Source organism: Chrysochloris asiatica, unplaced genomic scaffold, assembly GCF_000296735.1.
Source record: "Chrysochloris asiatica unplaced genomic scaffold, ChrAsi1.0 scaffold00034, whole genome shotgun sequence".
NCBI lineage: Eukaryota > Metazoa > Chordata > Mammalia > Afrosoricida > Chrysochloridae > Chrysochloris > Chrysochloris asiatica.
Genome location: NW_006408552.1, coordinates 5,161,724 through 5,180,301, shown reverse-complemented (window position 1 = coordinate 5,180,301; position 18,578 = coordinate 5,161,724). Strand labels below are relative to the sequence as shown.

Genomic DNA, 18,578 nt, shown 5'->3' with positions numbered 1-18,578 from the left:
TCAAACTGCTGACCTTAAGGTTAGCAGCCCAACTCGTAACCACTATGCTACTAGAGCTCCTAGGCACTCCATAAATGTTCTCCTAATGAATGAATGGCTGAAGGAAACACCCAGGTTCTAAGCAACTCTTGGGACAATTCTGGCCAGGACAAGCACACAGAAATACAAGGAACTCCTCGGTCACTCAGGTATGTGTACCCTGTCCTCCAGGGAAGGTGTGACATGCCTTGTACTCATCAGTAGCAACACGAAGCAGTTGGAAGCAACTGGACCACGAATTAGTCCCGCCCTCTTTTCTTCCAGGCCATCAAGTGGCTCCCACTCATGTGACCTTCCGTCCAACATAAGATCTTTTCAAAGTTTCACAAAGCAAAGATGTCACTTTGAAGATTAAGGTAAGCCTGACCCAAGCCTTGGTCCTTTCAATCATCTCATATGCATGTGAAAGCTATAAAGTGAACTATGGAAGCTAGGAGAAAAATTGATTTCTTGAAATTATGGTGCTTATTGGTGAAGAATGATGAATATATCCAGCACTAGCCCAAGAATAAACAAATCCATCTAGGAAGAAGTTCAGCCAGAATGTTCCATAGCATCGAGGAGAGTGGGACTTTGTCTCAATACTTCGGGCATGTTGTCAGGAGGTACCAGTCAATGGAGAAGGACATCATGCTTGGTGAAGTAGAGGGTCAGCAAGAAAGAGGAAGACCCCTAACAAGATGGACTGACCCAGTGGCAGCAGCAATGGGCTCACACATTGCAGTGACTGTGAGGGGGGCGCAGCACCGGGCAGTGTTTCGTTCTGCTCTGCAGAGGATCATTGGGTTTGGTCTTGGTCATCTGACAGCCATTCACTGCCAGCCCAGCTCCACGTGTTCATCCATGCATTCACTGAATGCTTACTGAGCACCAAACAGTATGCTAAGGGCTGGGTGCTCATCCTTCCCTGGGCTCTCCCTCGGGCGCCACGAACAAGGTTTCTCTGTTGATGTCGCCCAGGTCCATGTTGGCGTCGCTGGCAGCCACTGTGAAGTCCCACTTAGCTCGTTGTCAAATTAAACCCTCGAATTCACAACAGCTGTCAAACCATTTCTTCCTTCAGTATCACCGCCGCCCCCAGCCTTGGGGTGATGGGTCCATGCCTGTGTGAAGCGATCTTCATCACATCCATCTGGTTGGCTGGGCCTGGCACTGCAGAAAGCAGGTGAACAGTCCTATCCACTGCCAGGGGAGGCGGGAGCTGCCTGCCCATGAGCAACGTCTCTCTGGGAGGCTTCCTCCTCCCAGTTCATCCTTTTCTGTTTCTTCCCTCTGCTCCCCCAGTCCATTGCTGGTCCCCATCACCCAGAGGAGGCGGCTGAGAGGACGGGAGCCAGCAGCAGGCTGAGTATACCAGGGTCATGGGAACAGTCCTCCCCTGCCCATCCCCCCACTCCTGGGACAGCTGAGGGGCAGCTCACAAGAAGCTCTGTCCCTACGCCAAGGATCTTCTTCACCATGCCAGTCCCAAACTCCTCCTTTACCTGGGGCTGGAGGGGCCCATGTGCTGACACCTGACACGCCTAGTACTCGGAACTGTCCAGTATGTGCACTAGGCTGGAAGGCGGGCAGCTGCCTAGCTCTACACCCGAGGCTGTGTGCCAGCTCTGCTGGGCCGGACCCTCACCACAGCCCCACCCAGTCTCCGTCTGGCTCCCACCTGCCCAGGGTGGGGAGACACTCGGGCTGCTGAAGGGGCGGAGATGCCAGCCCAGGTGGCCACATCAAAGGTGCCCAGGCTAGCCCAGACGTCTTACTAAGTTTTCCAGAGCCTAGCTCTGTCCCACCCTCACCCGAGAGGCCCACCTTCCCAGGTCTCCTCAGGCCTGGCCCAGATCAAAGGGCAGTGTCGGATTACCCAATAAGCAAGGTAAGCTCGTGTCTGCTTGTATTTACTACTCTGTAGTGAGCTAGTTCACATTTCGTCACCACATCAAAGATTCTGCTTCTAAGGAGGGCTCTCTCAGGATCCAGGAAGCTAGGCAAGCACCAGCCTCCTCGTGCTTAATTATCAACTTCTTGTCAACAATTTCACATGTGTTTCACATCTTTGATGCAGTGGGACCCATGTGAATTTATTCACTACAGATTATAAAGGAACAGAAATACACCTGAGCTAACCCTGCTTCTTGGGCAGTCTGTTTAGTCTAAGGACACCTCCCCGATTCCCCACCTTGGAGCTGCCCTCTCCTTTCTGAGGTCCCCAGGGTAGCAGACCGCTGGACGGGGTCTCACGGTCCTCCATTACAGTGCCTGACATCGGCGGGGGTTCAGAGCGCATGACTGATGAGTGAACGAGCCACAGGATGTGTGAGAAAGAAAGGCAGAAAGTGAGGGAAAAGGAGGGGGGATAGGAAGAAAATGAGGGACGGAGGGAAGAAGAAAAGAGAGCTAGGAGAGAGGTGAGGTGCTCTTGCCATTAGTTCATAGAGAGGATGCTGAGGACCAGGGAGGTGAGGACAGGGGACAGGCGGAGGTGAGGACAGAGGACAGGGGAGGTGGGGACAAAAGACAGGGGAGGTGGGCACAGAGGACTGGGAAGTGGGGACAGAGGACCGGTAGGTGGGGACAGAGGACAGGGGAGGTAGGCACAGAGGACTGGGAGGTGGGGACAGAGAATGGGGAGGGAGGTGGGCACAGAGGACCGGTAGGTGGGCACAGAGGACAGGGGAGGTGAGAACTTTAAAGTCATTCGATACGGTGCATTCAGAGTGAGGGCACTGGAGTCAGTGTGGAGGTCTGATGAAGGTCTGATGAAGCTGGGCTCTCCTAGCAGTCTGTCTGCAGAGCCTGAGGTGAATCTTGTTCCAATGGGAACAGACAAGGATGTCCAGAGCCCTGAGCTGTCCTCCACCATATGACATCATCGACAGCTCTAGCTATGTAGGGAGTTTCCCTATGGCTCGCAGAAAGACACATCCATAGGGACACCCTTCCAAGTGGGCAAAGAGTGGTCCATCTCCTCGTGACGAAAAGTCACTGCACCCAACAGTGACTGGGGCTCACAGACAGTCCCCAAAGACTGAGTGATCCAATGAGCGGAGCAGGCGGGGCTGCCAAGGGGGCAGAAAAACAGGGTGAGGGGTGGGCAAGGCCAGGATCCCCATTTGGTCCAGTCCTTGCCTTCTAGCCCACCAGTGGCTGTGTTCCCCACTGTGGAGATCTCCAATATGCCGGCCAATCACCTGGGGGTGAAGGTTCAGGTGTCAGCCCAGAGAAACACAAGACAGGCCCAACAAAGCAAGGTGTGTAAAGGAGAGGAGGGCGTCCATGAGGCCAGGCTGCCCCAGGTAAGCCTCCAAGTCAAGCAGCCGTTTGCCAAGAAAAGGTGGAGACACCGGGCAGGACATAGGGCAGGGCCATGGGGACTGACAAGTGACTAACACAAGCCCCAAGTCTACTTCCTGAGCCCGCTGGCTGGTCCCCAGACGGTGAACTACCCCACGGTCCAGACTTCCACGGGTGGGCGAGGACCAGGACTTTGCCATCAGCCCTCCCTCTGATGGATCTGGGAAGGAAATATTGACACAGCCCCCCCATCCCCGGATGGGAGGGGTGCAGGTGACAGGAGTGTGGATGCACGCGGGCGCAGCATATGGCTCCCGCTGCCGTGTTGGGGAACATGAGCGACGCCCGTGAAATGAGAGGCTCCCCTTGCGCTGGGCCCCGCCGCGGCCGCCGCCTACTCACCATATCTGCTGTTAAAGAGGATCTGCACACACTCGCGGAGCGTGTTGATGTCCTCAGTCTCCTTGATGAAGGCGTCCCACTTCTCTATCAGAACACAGGAGGCACACGTGAGAGGCTAGAGCAGGCAGCCAGGCTGCTTGCTCCCTGTGGGCCCTCCTGGCTGAGAGCTACGGCCCCATACAGCCACCTCCACTGGCCTGGGCCCACCACTTTTCTCCTCCAGGGTCCCTAGACAGCCTCAGCCCACCCACCCACTGCCACCTCAGACCCTGACCCTCTACAGCCGTCCAAAGTACAACTGGGCACTGTCTGCTCTCTCCTAAGATGCTGCCAAGATCATCCCTTGGTCCGCCCTCTGTCCTCCCCTACGGGCACCGTGCAGGCTCAGCCTGACCTTTCTGGGCCCATTCTGCATCAGACAGGCCAGAGGAAGGCAATGTGGTCTCCCCGAGTAAGGAGAGGCCAAATTGCAACCTCAAAAGCCTCACCCTGTCCCCTCACATCTGAGATAACAGCCAGGCTTGGCTCTGCTCAGGTTCCTCAGGCCTGCTGGTCTCCTCTTGCCCATAAAACAAGGCCTCTGTCTGAATTTCATACTAAGAATGACAGCAATACTCGGGTTCATTAGAATTCATAAAAAGCCACAACTTTAATTTCTTAAGTGTTTTGTCTGTGCTAAGTACTTTATATACAAGGGTAAGTGAAAAAACTACAGCTATAAAAAATCAAAAATCTTTGTGAAATAAAAATATCAAGAAATGGAGCTATTTGTTTTTCGACATACTTCTGAAGGTGGTGTTTCCATCTCTCTAACCCTTCCCCGGGAGTCCTGGTGTGGTGCTGTGGGTTAATGCTCTGGACTGCAAGGTAGATTTGAACCACAAGGTCGGCGGTTCAAGCTCACCAGCCGCTCCTTGGAAACCCTATGTAAGGTCGCTTTAAGTCAGAACCAACTCAACAACAACCCTTACCCCCAAAATTCTACCATCTTAGCTTTATACCACACCAAAACGGCAGTTTGGGCACCTTTAAGGGACTCAGATCATATTCCTTTTGAATGTTCTTTGAGCTTTGGGAAGAGAAAGAAGTCTGAAGGGGAAAGATTAGGACTGTAGGGTGAATGGGGTGACGTTTCCCAACGAACTCTTCCTTTGAAGAAGGAGCAGATGCATTGTCATGATGGAGAAAAAAAAACTCTCAGCACAATTTCCCTGGCTTTTTCCTCATCTGTGCGGTTTTTGATTTTCTTGAAACATCTTCATACTTAGCCCCCATGATTGTCCGATGTCCTTCAGAAAATCTCTCGATGATCCCTTTGGGATCCTTAAAAACAGTCATAACTTTCTGAGCTGAACTCTCTGCCTTGAATTTAACTGGGTCAGCAGATGCCCTCAAAAAACATTGCCTTGATAGGACCTTTGTTCTCGCAATTGTATTGGTAAATCTAAGACTCATCCCCGGTGGCGATTTGTTCCAAAACTTCATCTTAGCTTCCCTCTTACTTACAATACTGATTGGAAGATCAGCTCTTTGAGACAGCTGATCTTCCCACAACATTTGTGGCTCTCGTTGAACCGAAACTCGATGAGACCATGGTTCAAATTGAAAATGCCCAACCATGTGAGATCCCAAGTTCAGTAGCTATCGCATGGACTGTAATTCTACTCTTCTTCCACCTGTTTCTAGTCTTTTAATTGATGATGGCAGTCATCTCTCTCTTGGTTCATCTTTGAGGTCTTCCCAACCTTCTTTAAAATGCTTAATCCATCTAAAAATTGTGGTTTTATGTTGGACGGCATTCTATAAACTTGCTGCAGAGCTTCAGTGATTTGGGAAGATGTCTACTTGAGTTTTGTTAAAAATTTAATACTAGCCCTGACCTCAAAAGTAATTTTTACCATGGCCCAAAAAGTGTCTCCTTTTTGAAGGCCACCTAACGAGACTCAGGCAAGTATATTACTCAGAGAACTTGCCTACCCCAGCCATCCACTGATGACAGAGACATGTTTAAACATGTTTTGTTTGGAATAAACCCATGCATGTATGAACTGGAACCGTGTGATATTTTGTGACCTATCTTCATATTATTATTATCCTATTTATTCTCTGAAGACAACTTTAAAACAGATTATCATGCCCAATTTGCAGATGGGAAACCTGAGGCTCAGAAAGGGTGAGGGTCTTACCTGAGGTCACCCGGCTAGTACCCAGCAATACTCTTATCACAGGTCACATCTCTTGCCCATGTTGGCCTCCCATGGTGCTGTTCCATTTGGATATCTGTGTCCCCTCCTCCTCATCCTTGTTGGGGGCAGTAGGGTTTCCATTCTGATCCCAGGGGACTAGGTTTTCTTAAAGATCCTCTCACTGGGGTGAGGCCAAAATCTCTATAAGGCAGAATGCTAGGACTCTTAAGTCTACAAGAGTCTTAAGTCTTCATTCCTTTTTGCTATAATTGACACTCCCAGTCAAATTTTCCTGCTCTTAGTCTCTCTGTGTGATAGTTTAAAAAGTACAAGGGGTCTTCAAAAAGTTCCTGGATAAACTCCATTATCTTTTAATTCCATTACCCCACAAATTTTTGAAGCCCCCTCATATGTTCATAATTGTTTTCGGTACTCCTCTCTTCTAAGTGGTGAACTGGAATACACTACCCCTTGGAGTGTGGGCTGGATAGAATATGGCGGAAGTGCCCACGACTTTTGAGGCACATGGCTTCCTCCTTACTCTATCTTGGATGACTAACTCTGGAGGAAACCAGCGGCCATCTTGGAGGAGACTCAAGCAGCACTAGAGAGGCCCACATAGTCAGGAACTGAGACCTCCTGCCCACAACATGAGGAAACTTGAATGTGTTCCAGTCAAGTCTTCAGACAACCACAGCCCCTACTGACACCTTTAACACAACCTCAGGCGATATCCTGAGGTAGAACCACCTAGCTAAGTCGCTCTTGGCTTCCTGAACCATGGAAACTGTGAGGTAATAAATGTTTGCTGTCTTTGGCAACTTGTTACGCAGTGGTCAATAACTGTTTCACCCTGAGCAGAAACACACCTCCTATTCCTCACAAAGACCCAATGGGTGTATTTCCATTCCAATCAGCACCCTTTCTCCACCCCACCCCCACTTTGGTCAGGGTATTGTCAAGGGTGCCGTCCTACCCGACTTATCGTGGACGATGGAGAAGAGGATACGCTTGGAGGCGTGGACATTCTGAATGAGAGGCCCGCCAGTCCCGGGGGGCTTCTGTCCTGGACAAGGGAGAGAAAAGGTGCAGCTTCAAGGTGGGCCCCAAGGGGGCTCCCCAGCTCCAGCCTTAGTGGACGGGCTCTGGATCTGGGGTAATAATAGTCTCTTCTGTCAGGATGACAGGTGCTTCCTTCACAGGAGACCTGAACCATTCTTTCTGAAACCTTCTATTCCAGATCAATGAGGGCGGGATGTTGGAGCCATCCTTTACAGATGGAACACTTGTTTCAGGCCTCAAGTTCATGGAGGGGAGGGGTCCTTTTCTCTCCTCATGAGAATAGTAACAGTAAAAGTCAATATAACCTTTAAGCCCAAGCTGTATGTGACAAGCAGAGTCCTGGTGTGGTGCTGTAGGATTAACCGCAAAGTTGGTGGTTCAAACCCACCAGCTGCTTTTGGAAACCCTATACAGGGTCACTATGAGTCAGAACCAACTTAACAGCACACAGCAGCAACAAGATGATTATAGTCCTGGTCCGGCACTGTACAAAAAGCATTGGACTGTTGATTGCACAGTCAGTGATTCAAACCCACCAGCATCTCTCAGAAACCCTATATGGGGTCACTATGAAAACAACATGTGCCAAGCATTAGACTTAGGACTCCGGTTCTCAGACATTAGTACCCATCAGAACTATTTGGAACGCTTGTTAAAATACTCACAGCTGGGCCCCACCCACAAAGCCTCCAGTTCAGCAGGGCTCGACCTGAGAACATACATTTCTAACACCCTCTCGGGAGATGCTGAGGATCTGTCATTTAATCGTCACTAACAAGGTCAGCAGTTCGAAACTACCAGCTGCTCCGTGGGAGAAAGATGATGCTTTCTGCTCCCGTAAAGATCTGCAGCCTCGGAAACCCTGTGCAGGGTCACTATGAGTTGGAACCAACTCCACGGTACTTAACAACAACAAACAAGGTCAGCAGTTCGAAACCACCAGCTGCTCCGTGGGAGAAAGATGAGACTTTCTGCTCCTGTAAAGATTTACAATCTCGGAAACCCTGTACAGGGTCGCTATGAGTTGGAACTGATTCCACGGCACATAACCACCACCACCACCAACTCTGAAGTAGGTTCTGTTCACATCTCTATTTTACAAACGAGGGAACTAAGACTCAGAGGTTAGCTTCAGGGCTGGTAGCCATGAAATAAACAGTCAACATAGACCCCGCTCTCAACTGTCCTTCTCTTTATGCCTCCAGGAGCCCTAACTCAGGCTGAGGGTGAGTCACTGCTCATCGGATGCCTCTGGAAGCCCCTCAGGCACTTCTAGACAGAGGGTGTCATGCAAAGATGGTGGATTGAGGACCCGGGTCCTGCAGGGTCTAAGCCACTAGCTCTGCCCACACAAGCCTCCTTCCAGCCCGACTCAGGAAGGCCTTAGTCTCCCGCCCACCCATGGAGGGTACCCCACGCAGGCATCTGTCCCACACCCAGACTTAGGGTCCCAGTGGCAGCATTACCACAGCAGTCAGGGAAGTCCTGGGTACCAGGGACCTTGGGCTCTGGCCCGGCCCGGCCCAGGCCCAGGTCACTGGGTACCGGTGGGCAGGTGGGTGTCTCCTGCTTGAACTCTCGGATGGCGTGGTTGGGGAGTGTGGAGCTGTACAGGAAGCTGGCCATGGAGGAGGAGGTGGCGGTGGGGGTCAGGTCCTGGGGTGGCACCTTGGGGGCCGGGCCATGCAGGCCACAGTCCCGTGAGCCCTTGGGTATCACAGAGACTCCATTCAGCTCCACCAGGGCCTTGGAGTCCCGCCCACCATCTTCAAGGGGTCTGCAGAAAGGAACAAGGGGCAGGTTTGCACACCTGTCCCACCAGATGCCTCTCTTCCTCCACCCCTCCCCTTCCCAGAACACACCAGTCCCATCAGAGCAGGACAGGAGCTTGTTCCCATGTGACAAGTAGGGGCGCAGGACCACAGAGCGAGGCCAGTGTTGGACCAGGCTCCGTGTCCCTCGCCCGCCCAACCTGCCACAGCCCTCCAGACTCAGTCCACCATCGTCCCCCGGGACTCCCCTGGAGAGGCAGGTTCAGGTTCGAGCCCCCACTGACCTCCCGACCATCTCACTGTTACACAGCTCTTCTGACACCTGCAATGGCTTTGTGGGATTTTCTGCCAAGTCACATCTCTCTCAGCCTCTTTGCAAGTGACCAGGCTCCAGCCACATTCCACTCCTGGGCACTTGGCTCACCTCCACTATCAGACTGGGAGTTTTATCAGCGTTCCTAAAGCCCCTCCACCTGCCTGAGCTGATGGCAGCAGCTGATGACCTGCCTGAGACAGGTCCCTCACTCACCTCTTGAGTTTGAAGCGGATTCGGTGGCTGTGTTCCAGAATGGCCATGAGAGCTTTGGGGTCATACTCGGCCGGCCTCCGGAAGGCCAGGCCCTCGGGCAGCCCCTGTACAACCAGCAGCCCGGGCTCCTTGAGTAGCCGCTCGTAGGGCAGCGGCACCACACTGGCCTTGCCCAGGGCCTCACCTGTGGAGCAGGTGGACAGGGCTTGGGGTGAGACAGCAGCCAGGCTGGGGCGGGGCCACGAGAGCCCCCAGAGCTGGGCTGATGTGGAGTGACTCCCCTGACTGCCAGGACCCCACAGATGCCTCAGAAAAGCAAATGTCCCAGTAGAATAACCCCCCACAGGCTGGGGAATGGGTAATCAGGGGTGGTGGACAAGGCTCACTGTCCACTCTCCCAGCAGGGATGCCCCTGCTCTCCACCATGCCCTTCCCCTCTGGTTGGGGCAGCTCCTCAGAGGTAGGTGACGAGGATGAAGGGGTAAGAGAGAAAAGTGGGTACAAGAAGTAACCGGTATGAGAAAGATGTGAGGATGGGAGGGAGACAGGGAAGATGAAAAGCTGCAGAAGAGAGAAAGTGAGGAAGAAATCAGAAGGGGCTCGGAGAAGAGAAGAAGATGCTGGAATGAGAGGAAGCAGGTGGGCTGATACAGTGAGAGGTGGGGTCAGTGGCTGACAAGGGGAGCCCTAATGGTGCCTGAGGTGGGCCGGGGGCAGGTAGGCAGGTGTGGTCACCAGTCCTGCCGCTGGCCATGTTGCAGCAAAACAGCCAGTTGGTGTGCCAAGCTCTCCCATCCCCAGTGGGGCTCGACTGGTGGCCACAGGGCTACAGAAAGACAGGGGCCGGGAGTGTGGCTGGATCCCCGAGGAAAGTGTTAGAAGCTACATTGGAGGGTGGAGACAGGGCCCTGCGGCCCCTCTCAGCTTGAAGCCTGATCCCGTGGTGAACAGGGCACCCATTCTGGGCCTCTGAGCCCCTCTCCTGACTCAGCTATCTCCTCTTAACAAAAGGGTCCTCACAGACATTTGCTCTGTAAAAACCAGGAGCCGTGAGAAGGAAAACAGCAAAGCAAGTCAGGAGTGAGGAAGGTGGGACCCTAGGGACCGAAGAAGCTGACCAAGGTCACCCAGGGTGTGTAAAGGTGACCACTGGGGCTGACAGCGCTGAGGTGAAGCCAGGAAGGACTCGCTGACCAGGGGGCCCTCAGTCAGCCATTCAACAAGCAGGCTCTGTCCAGAAAGGACAGATGATCTCAGACCAAGGAGCACACCTGGGCATAGTGGGGGTACCTGAGCCTTAGGGAGGGTACAGGTGTTCACCAGAGAACAAACATCAAACCAACAAACTCCAAACCCACTGCCTCTGGGTCGATTCCGACTCACTGCAGCCCTCCAGAACAGAGTAGAACTGTTTCGGGGGATTTCTGAGGCTGTGCACCTTTACAGGAGGAGACAGTTTCAACTTTCTCCCTCAGAGTGGCTGGTGGGTTTGAACCGCAGACCTTAAGGTTAGCAGTCCAGTGCTTCCTTCACCTGCAGCACCAAGCAGGCTTCCTGAAATGGGCAAATGAAGTGGCTTCCTGAGGTGGGCTGAATAGGGAGATGTAAGGAGAGGGGAGGGAGGAGAGACAGGCCTCTCAGAGAGTCACCTACGCCATGCTGAGGGCAGCAGGGAGCCACTGAAGGCAGTGGAGGGAGATTCTTCATGGTAGAGCTGTGCTCTGGGCAGATGCCCTTAGGTCACAAGGCTGAGAGGGCAGCAGAGAGCCTGTCTGGAGATAGGGGGACCACAGTGACCTTGGATGATTTCCAGGAAAGAGAGACAGCAGGGTTCTTGACTGGGGCAGGAGCTTTGGGACAGCAGAAGGTTCTGGAAATGAGGTGAGAGGGGATATCCATGCCTGGGATGTAGGGTGAAGGAGGACTAGGGCGGACAACACCCCATGCTCTGAGTGAGGCACAGGGGTCTCGCCAGTTGGGCTGTCCTTGGGGCTCCCTCCCCCCGGGGCCCCAAATGGAATGAGGAAGGATCTTACTATAAAGAACATCAAACACCTCCTCTACCATCTTCCGCAGAAGATACACGTCCGAGCCGTGCTCCAGGGAGGTCCTTGGGATGCTCCGGCCACAGCCCTCACCCCGCTGAACCTTTTTGGGGTGCTCTGCCTCTGGGTCCTTCCATGGGGGCCCTCCTGTGGGACACAGTGTGGGGTCACTGTGAGTACCGCCTACCTGCCCCACACTGAGCCCCACAGCCAGGCTCCCAATATGCTGAGCAAATGAATGAGTGAAGGGCGTTAGTGAGTGAGCCACCTCTGCCCACCTGCCCCCTTGCTAAGGGCCAGAGTTGGTCATTTCAGAGTCCCCAGTGCCCAGGTCTTATCCTTAGTCACCTCTAACTCGCTGTGTGGGCAAGTTCCTCCCTCTCTGGGCCTTTCTGTGAGCTCCCATGGGAAACAGTTGGCCTAGCTATTCCCTCTACCCCTTCCTGTGTTCTTTGCCCACACCAATTCGGCCCCTGGTTTCAGTGGGGCCCCACCAGGAGGCTATGGGGTTGCGAAGAGACAGGGGCCGGGAATGTGGTTGGATCCCTGAGGAACATGCTAGAAGCTGCATCAGAGGGGGGCGAGAGGGCCCACAGCCCCTCTCGGCTTGAAGCCTGCTCTCCTTGGGGGATCTGCGAAGCTTGAAATAAACCAGCCGACTTACGGGCACTATAAATAGCGGCTCTGTGGGCTGTGAAAAGCTAGGTGCTCCTTCCTCAGGCCCAGCCTGGCCCGCCCTGAGATGCTGGGAGCCCCAGACCCCTGCCACTGCCCACCCGGCTACCCACCCTCCAGCAACCAGGCCTCCGGTGACCTGGAGAGGCTTAGAAAGCTGTGTGGGCTGTAAGATTGGCTGGGCCTCCCCTTAGAAGGCTGCTCCCATGAGCAGATAGAGATGGGTCCACGGCGCCCAGCCAGCCGGCTCTATCAGTTCACACTATTCCCGACCTGCCCAGTTCATCCCTGGGCCTCCCCAGTGTTCTGTGTGCCCGGCGGCCCTGACCCCACAGAAGCTTCCAGAACAGAGCACTCGCTACTCACGGCAGAACCTGAGGAAGTCTGACTGCAGCTCCTTGCGAGCGTTCAAGAACATTCTCCCCTTCTCAGTGCCCACCACGAAGGCATTCTCATCGTGCACAGCAACGCAGGCCACCTCCGCGTTCAGTTTGGAGAGGGCAGAGCACTGAGTGGGGAGGGGAACAGGCGAGGGGTGAGCTGGGTGAAGGCCCCTCACTCCAGGACAACCTTGGGTGAGCTTTTGGCTGCCTGAGATCCCAGGGAGAACACTTCCTGGTGCTCTATCTAGGACTGTGGTAGAAATTCCCAGAGGAGAGCGTGAGTTCTCCAAGGAGACAGGCCAGATGGGTGGGGAAAAGGTACAATAACAAGGCTGGAGGGGGCAGTAAGATTCTGAAGAGGACGGCCAAGGCTGTGTAGTCTGTTCATCCTGAAAGATCCCAACGCAAGGGGCTTCCTCCTCTGGCCTAAGCCCAGGACAGGACTCTCAGAAAGCCCTGCTTGACCGAGTGGTCAACTCCCATCTCACCATTTCTGCTACGAGCCATACCAATTTCTACATCTGTAAGTGGGGACAAGGAGTCAGGGAGGTCTAGTGGGAGGGAAGAACCTCTCACCTGGAGAGTTGCACCTGTGTGCACAACCTGAGCTGTAGATGATGGCCCCTTGTCAGGACCCTGTAGCCTAGACCACCAGCCTCAGGCCTCAGACCTGCCTCACTAGGAGAGCCTGCCTACGAAATTCACAACGTGCAGTTAGCGCTTGATAAATGCTAGGTTTTATCCGAGTCAGCAAGTCTGACATTCATCAGTTCTGCTGCTGAGTGACCCAGGGAAGGTGCCTTAACCTCTCTGGGCCATAACCCTGTTTTCAGTGACAGCTCCAACCTGGATCTGCACTTGGTAAGAGAACTAGGGACAGGAGATCTCCTATGGGGGTACTCATTTGGAGCTCCCTAAGATTAACCGAGGTCCTTGGATGGACCAAACATTTTGTACTCATCTACTAAGCTATAAGTTGGCAGTTAGAACCCATCCAGGGGCACTGTCGAAGAAAGGTCTGGCAATCCGTTTCCATAAAGATTATAGCTAAGAAAATCCTATGGTGCAGTTCTAGTCTGTAACACAGGGGTCGCCATGAATCCGAAATGGCTCAACAGCAATAGATTGAGTTTGGTTTAAAATGAAGAGAGAAGCCTGTCGCTCTCTCTGCATAGAAGCTGGTCTCATACTGGTCAGACAGAAACCGGTAGAACCCTCAGACTACATGCCCCTTGGACCCCCTCTCCAGGTGTGGAACTGAAATCACTCCTGTGGCTCAGTTTTCAGCTAAGTAACTAACAGGGGGGCATGTGGGGGACGAGGAGTGTGGTAACACTAGTGAGGCATTACACAACGTAGAATGAGCAACCATTCCAGGTCAAAAGGGTTACGTTTCCCTATGGATAAAATTCAGAAAATGTGGGGAAAGAAGGTAGACTGGAAACAAATCACAGGGAAGCTATCGAACAGCAACTGCAATCATTGAGATGAAAACAAAGTGCCTGATTTGTTGAATGTAAAACTGATGATCTGCTCTGTAAACCTGCACTTGTTGTTAAGTACCTTCGATTTGGAAACCCGAATTAGGTGTGCAAAAAATAAAAATCTCAAAACAAAACAAAAGACAAAGCTGGTGTCAGGAAGTTCACTGTGCAATGGTTACTAATAATAAAAAAAGAAAGAAAGAAATCAGTTCATTTGTTGCCATAGAGGAGTGGTTCTCAGAGCTAAAGGATGCTTCCTCCCACAGGCCTGTCTTGTTGCAATGAAGCCATAGGCCGGAATCAGACCTGGCTAAAGACTTGTGAGAATGGACTTCACGTTAGCCCCATGCCCCCTGCAGACGCCAAGGACCCTGTAGGAGGCTGGAATTATTAGTTCACCACCCAGGAACACTTGGCTGACCCCAAGAACAAAGTTTAAATGGCAAGAGGAAAGGATGTGAGGGCAAGGGAAAGAGAGCCGGGAACTAATGTTAATTCCTGGGGCTAGATTCATATGCAGGGGAAAGGTGAGGCTTTCTGCTCCCACGATTTACAGGGAAGATCACTATGAAATGACTTGATGGCACTTGACAAGATTCATATACACTTCACTTGGAGCTCATTTCGCAGAAGGTTAAACTAAGAGCCAGAGAGGTCACTCACCATGGAATCTAAGGCAGACACAAGGCTGGTGATGATCTCGTCTTTGCGGGCGATGGCAGTGTTCCAGCGGTCAGACCCGCAGCCGTTAGCAGGCATGTCACAGCGCTTCCCCAGCAAGGCCATGGTCACCTGGAGGGCGGGAGAGAAGGAGGGGAGGCAGTGGGCACATGGCACAGGGCAGGGCACACCTGGTGGCTGTACACCACAAGACACCTGGCCACCTATACTAGACCACCTCTACTTCTCCTGTGGGATGAATCAAGAGCTGGCCTTCCCTACACCCAAGGGCCTCATAGTCACGACAGAATTAGAACCTAAACAGGCTTGAGCACACAGCAGCTCAAACACGTCCATACAGGGGTGAGCCCCACAGCACCGTTCCCCGCAAGTCTGCGACCCCAGAGCAAGCCTAATACTGTGGCCAATCTACCTGGCAGGCCCCAATGGTCAACACTCCCATGCACATAGTTTTGGCCACAGTCCACTCCTGCTCAAACACCCTCCATGGCTCCCTACTGTCTCAGCCTGACATTCAAGGCCCTCCTCTGTTTACATACCCTCTGTGATTCCTACTGCCTACAGGGTTATAGTTCCTGATTCCTTAGCCTGGCATTTAAGACCCTCCTGGTCTCAACTTCCATTTCAACACAACTCTATCACACCCCACACTTGAGGCGGTCCCCCAGACGTACCAACGTCCCTCCTGCCTCCCCAGCCTTTGCTGGTTTGGTTCCTTCTGCCATTCCTGGCCCGCCCGTTGACACCTGCTGTTTGCTGACTCAGGGAGGCTACCCTTGGAGTGCTTTGGTTGGGTCCCCACACATCTGACACCACCACATAGATCCATGTTAGGCCGTAGGCTCCCAGGGAGAGGTCAGTACCCTGCCGGCCTCTGGGCCACTGGGACTCTGGCCTCAGGGGCTGTTCGCCTCAGATCAGGGCTTCCCTGAGCAGGACTTCGTCCTGGTGTCATGGGCCCCTGGAGGCCAGGATTGCTTTCTGCCTTCCTCGGCTCCCTTGACAGGGCCTCAGATCAAGACTCGCCAAGAACCCATGAGACCACTGCTCCTGGCAGCTCCCAGCCCCCCGCCTCAAGACACAAAGATGGTCCTCTCTCATCTCAGTTCTTGGTGCCATGCTGCCCTGTCCCCTTCCTGACCCTGGGAATGAGGTCTGAGGGGCCCACTCACAGGCTGCTTAGGGACAGCCAGGCCACTGCCCCCTCTGACAAGCAAAGGTGAGGGCAGTGGTGAGGGCAAGGGGTCCAGCCGTTCCAGGGCTCTGCACGTGACCCCATCGATACTGGGAGCCAACAAGGAGCGAGGCTGTGGGCACTTTAGATATTTACAAACCTAGTTGTCTCTCTGCCCGCTTCTAGACAAGGACCCCGAAGTCCATGCACACAGCCCTAGTGGGCTGGACAGCCTTAAAGGGTGCTGAGCCTGGAGGGGTGGGGGGGCTTTGCTACAATGTTCCCCATACAAAACTCCTATCTATCTGTCACTCCTGCTCTCCCGGGGTCCAGTACAGTTCCCAGAATGCAGCATGGGTCAAGGCTCTGGGGTCCCACCACAGGTGGTGCCAGAAAAAGCCCGCCGTTTACCCAGAGTCAGGGTTAGAGGTCTGACTCAGAGGAACTGGGACTGGACCAAGGTTTATATCTCAGTTTGGTCCAGAATCACAGCTACTTTATAATGTTTGCAGAAATAGTGATTTTCATCAGTCAGGCAGTCAGCATTTGGCCGACATGTGTTTTCAGTTGACTTCTGAGTATTTCCAATATATTCCTTCTACAGGTGGTAATTTTATACTTCTGAAACCCACAGTATTATGGGACGCCAGCGGGTATGGCAGGCCATGGATGGGACATGTGTACAGATAAGAACAGCCAGAGATTATCTGTGAGCATGTTGTTCTTGTTAAGTGCCGTTGAGTCGGTTCCAACCCATAGCGACCCTGAACAGGGTTTCCGAGGCTGTAAATCTTTACGGGAGAAGAAAGCCTCATCTTTCTCCCGCGGAGCAGCTGGTAGTTTCGAACTACTGATCTTGCGGTTCACAGCCCGATTCATAACCACTACGTTATCAGAGCTCCTTATCTGTGAGCATGAATCCTATCCAAAAAAGATCTGCCATGTGGCATTAGGCCTGCCTGTCTGGAGTACAGTGGGGACTGAAAGTCTTGCCCTGCCTTCCCCCTTTCCTTCCCCTTTCTTCCCCTACCCACAGCAACCCCAGGGGCCAGTCCTTTCAGCCATTCCCAGAAAGGGCCTGGGCTGTTGGTCTCCCAGCTGCTGAGGCCCAAATTGAATCAGGACCAAGCAGGAAGGCACCAGCCAGCCAGCCCTGGTCCCTGAGGGCCCAGACACTGTGGACTCCCTCTGTAAAGGCCCTAATCCACTTAGGGAGGAAGCAGGGAAGAGGTGGGGTGGGGCGGGGCTGGGCAGCAGGGAGGAAATAGGCCATGCCCCCAAATGCCCAGGGCCCTGAAAGAGGGGCAGGGGCGGGGGTGGGGGCTGGGACTGGTGGGTAGGGCAGAGGGGCAAGAGTATGGATGAAGAACCAAAGCTGTGGTCAGCCCCCAGCCCACTAGGCGCACGTTGGGAGAATCCCACAAGTCCTGAGGTTTCTTGCCTGTATAGTGGGACTCCTTCTAAAAAGATACAGAAGCGGGAGGGAGACAATTGCCCAATAATATCAACAGGCTAAAAAGAAGAAAGCACAGAGACCCTGAAGCAAGAGCCCAGGAGAAGCTGGAGAAAGATCCCCAGGAGGGAGGGTGCCCGATATGGCCAGAGCAGGCCTGCATTGTCCCACATCGAGACAGGAGGGTAAGAGGACAGAGGACTCAGAAGAGATTGTCAGCAGAGGGAGGCAGGTGATGGATGGCTAGCTCCTGACCAGGGGGTACACACAGCCTGGAACCCTGGTGAAGAGGGACCTCCAGCTACCCCTGGTTTCTGAGTGGGCCAAGATTCTTAAGGCTTCGAGGACCCCCTCCTTCTTCAGACATGCTCTTCAAGCTTACTTCCCCCCAGGCCCTGGCCACTCCATGCTGTAGCCCAGGCTTGGCCCAGACCATCTCCTTCTCAGCTTTAAATGCCAGCGACCCCCAGTTAACATCTCTCACCCTCCCTCCCCCAACACCCCCTCATCAATGTCTCATAACGAGCAGCTCAAATTGGGCAGCCCCGAGTTTCGTCCTCCTCCAGTTTCCCTGCTGTCCACACTCAGGTGGAAAACCTGGATGTTTTGCTAGAATCCTTTACCCGACCAGAGACCTGTTGGTTTGCTCCATAATGCACCTGAGTCTGGCCACCTCCTGTCCACACCACAGGCTCCTCTTGTCCCCACACACAGTCCAAACAGTCTCACTAAACATGAATCTCACATCCCCTTCCTGCTTAGAAACGGTCACTGGACAGTGTCCTGCTGTCCACAAATGTGCTCAAAGCCAGCAGCAGGGTGCAGTGATGTGGTCTGTCTGAAGCTGATCCTTCTCTGTCCACTTACTGCAGGAGGGCTGTGTCCCTCACACTCAGTGATGGAGGGACCAGGAATGACCAGTCAACCCATTCACAGCCAACCTGCAGTGAGAGTGACCAACTGGCTCTGGTTTGCATGGGGTTGTCCCTGCGTTTAGCACTGTAAGTCCCTTGGAACAGAAAACCTGAATCCTGAGCAAACTGGGATGGTTGGTCATCCCACACCACAGAAGTCCAAATGCAGTCTCAGCCGCTGAGAATGTGACGCCATCTAGAAAGCATCGGAAATGGAGGGCCCCAAACTCCAACTTCCCTTATATAAGCGGGGTGATGGGTCTGGAGGCTACTCCACAGAAGGGACAAAGAGAGGGGAGTCTCCCCCAGCAAGCAGGTGAGGAGAGGGGAAAGGGGGCAGTTTTGTCTCTGGAAACCCCAAAAAGACAGAAGTGGAGTGAGTGGAGGGACATGAACTGAGAGGGCCACTGGATGAAGAGTTCTGGTAAGGCCTCACTGGTCATGTTGCTCAGGTGGAGACCTCAGTTTGACCACCTGGGAAGCAGGCAGGT

At 53.4% G+C, this 18,578-nt stretch overlaps 1 protein-coding gene across 1 annotated transcript in view; it reads right to left on the bottom strand.

The window, feature by feature from the left end:
• Positions 1-14,651, bottom strand: part of GTF2IRD1 (GTF2I repeat domain containing 1) — an 87,664-nt gene extending 73,013 nt beyond the window's left edge. Inside the window, exons 1-7 of the mRNA XM_006859708.1 lie at positions 14,529-14,651; positions 12,365-12,506; positions 11,315-11,470; positions 9,279-9,462; positions 8,444-8,754; positions 6,892-6,981; positions 3,730-3,813 (exon numbers count right to left, since the gene is read on the bottom strand). Coding sequence (XP_006859770.1) covers positions 3,730-3,813; positions 6,892-6,981; positions 8,444-8,754; positions 9,279-9,462; positions 11,315-11,470; positions 12,365-12,506; positions 14,529-14,651 — 1,090 coding nt within the window. The remainder of the gene's footprint in view (positions 1-3,729; positions 3,814-6,891; positions 6,982-8,443; positions 8,755-9,278; positions 9,463-11,314; positions 11,471-12,364; positions 12,507-14,528) is intronic.
• Positions 14,652-18,578: the final 3,927 nt, after the last annotated feature.